This window comes from Mandrillus leucophaeus, unplaced genomic scaffold, assembly GCF_000951045.1.
Source record: "Mandrillus leucophaeus isolate KB7577 unplaced genomic scaffold, Mleu.le_1.0 Scaffold822, whole genome shotgun sequence".
NCBI classification, from domain to species: Eukaryota; Metazoa; Chordata; class Mammalia; order Primates; family Cercopithecidae; genus Mandrillus; species Mandrillus leucophaeus.
Window position 1 is genome coordinate 830,689 of NW_012108942.1, and position 747 is coordinate 831,435.

A 747-nucleotide genomic window follows, 5' to 3' on the forward strand; every position below is an offset into this window, starting at 1 on the left:
CTTTTCTAAATCTTCTGACCGTTCCTCCGCCCCTTCGGGTGGCAGAAGCCTCAGGGGTTTCAACACCTTCAGCTCCCCCGCCCCCCGCGCCCACGCCAAGCAGGGAGAAATTCTCAGTGAGGAAGAGCTGCAAGATGACTCCAGCCTACGCCGGCCGCCGGCTCTGCGGAGCCGCGCCCCGCGCCGCTCTCGGCGCAGCGGACCGGCCCGATTTGGAGGAGTCAGCCCGGGGGAGCCGCTATATTCCCGCGTCAGGTCCCAGCCCCGGCGGCCGACGTCTCCCGGGCTGCAGGGACCGGTCATTGTCAGGAGGCAGCTGCGGCCCCGAGTGGCCGCACCGCGACTCCGACTCTAAATCCGAGTTAAGAGACAAGAAAGCATTAAAAACGACAGGTTTCGATCTTTCCGAATCCCATTTTTGATATGCCCAAGAAGCGACCAAGGGGAAGATTTATGACCTTTAAAAACAAAAGCGCTGGTTCTAACGGGCCGCGGGAGGCGCGCAGGGCCGTTCCGGGGAGGGCAGGCAGCAATTTGGGAAGGGCTCACCCAGTCTCCCGAAGGGCAGCCGGTTCCTCTCTCCCAACATCAGGTTGAACCTGGGGTTGTCTCGCCGCAGCCTCTTCCAGTGACCGGTGGCGAGAAGCAGCCGGGAGACTTCGGCGTAGACGCTGCTGTTCTCATCGCGCACCACGAAGGTGTACATGGCGAAGGGCCGCGCGCCCGGGCCGCCGGGCAGCCGCCGCA

At 63.7% G+C, this 747-nt stretch overlaps 1 protein-coding gene across 1 annotated transcript in view; it reads right to left on the reverse strand.

Moving 5' to 3' along the window:
- TTL (tubulin tyrosine ligase) overlaps positions 1-741 on the reverse strand; it is a 56,625-nt gene extending 55,884 nt beyond the window's left edge. The window contains exon 1 of the mRNA XM_011968031.1: positions 550-741. Within this exon, the coding sequence (XP_011823421.1) occupies positions 550-706 (157 nt within the window). The 5' untranslated portion in view covers positions 707-741. The remainder of the gene's footprint in view (positions 1-549) is intronic.
- Positions 742-747: the final 6 nt, after the last annotated feature.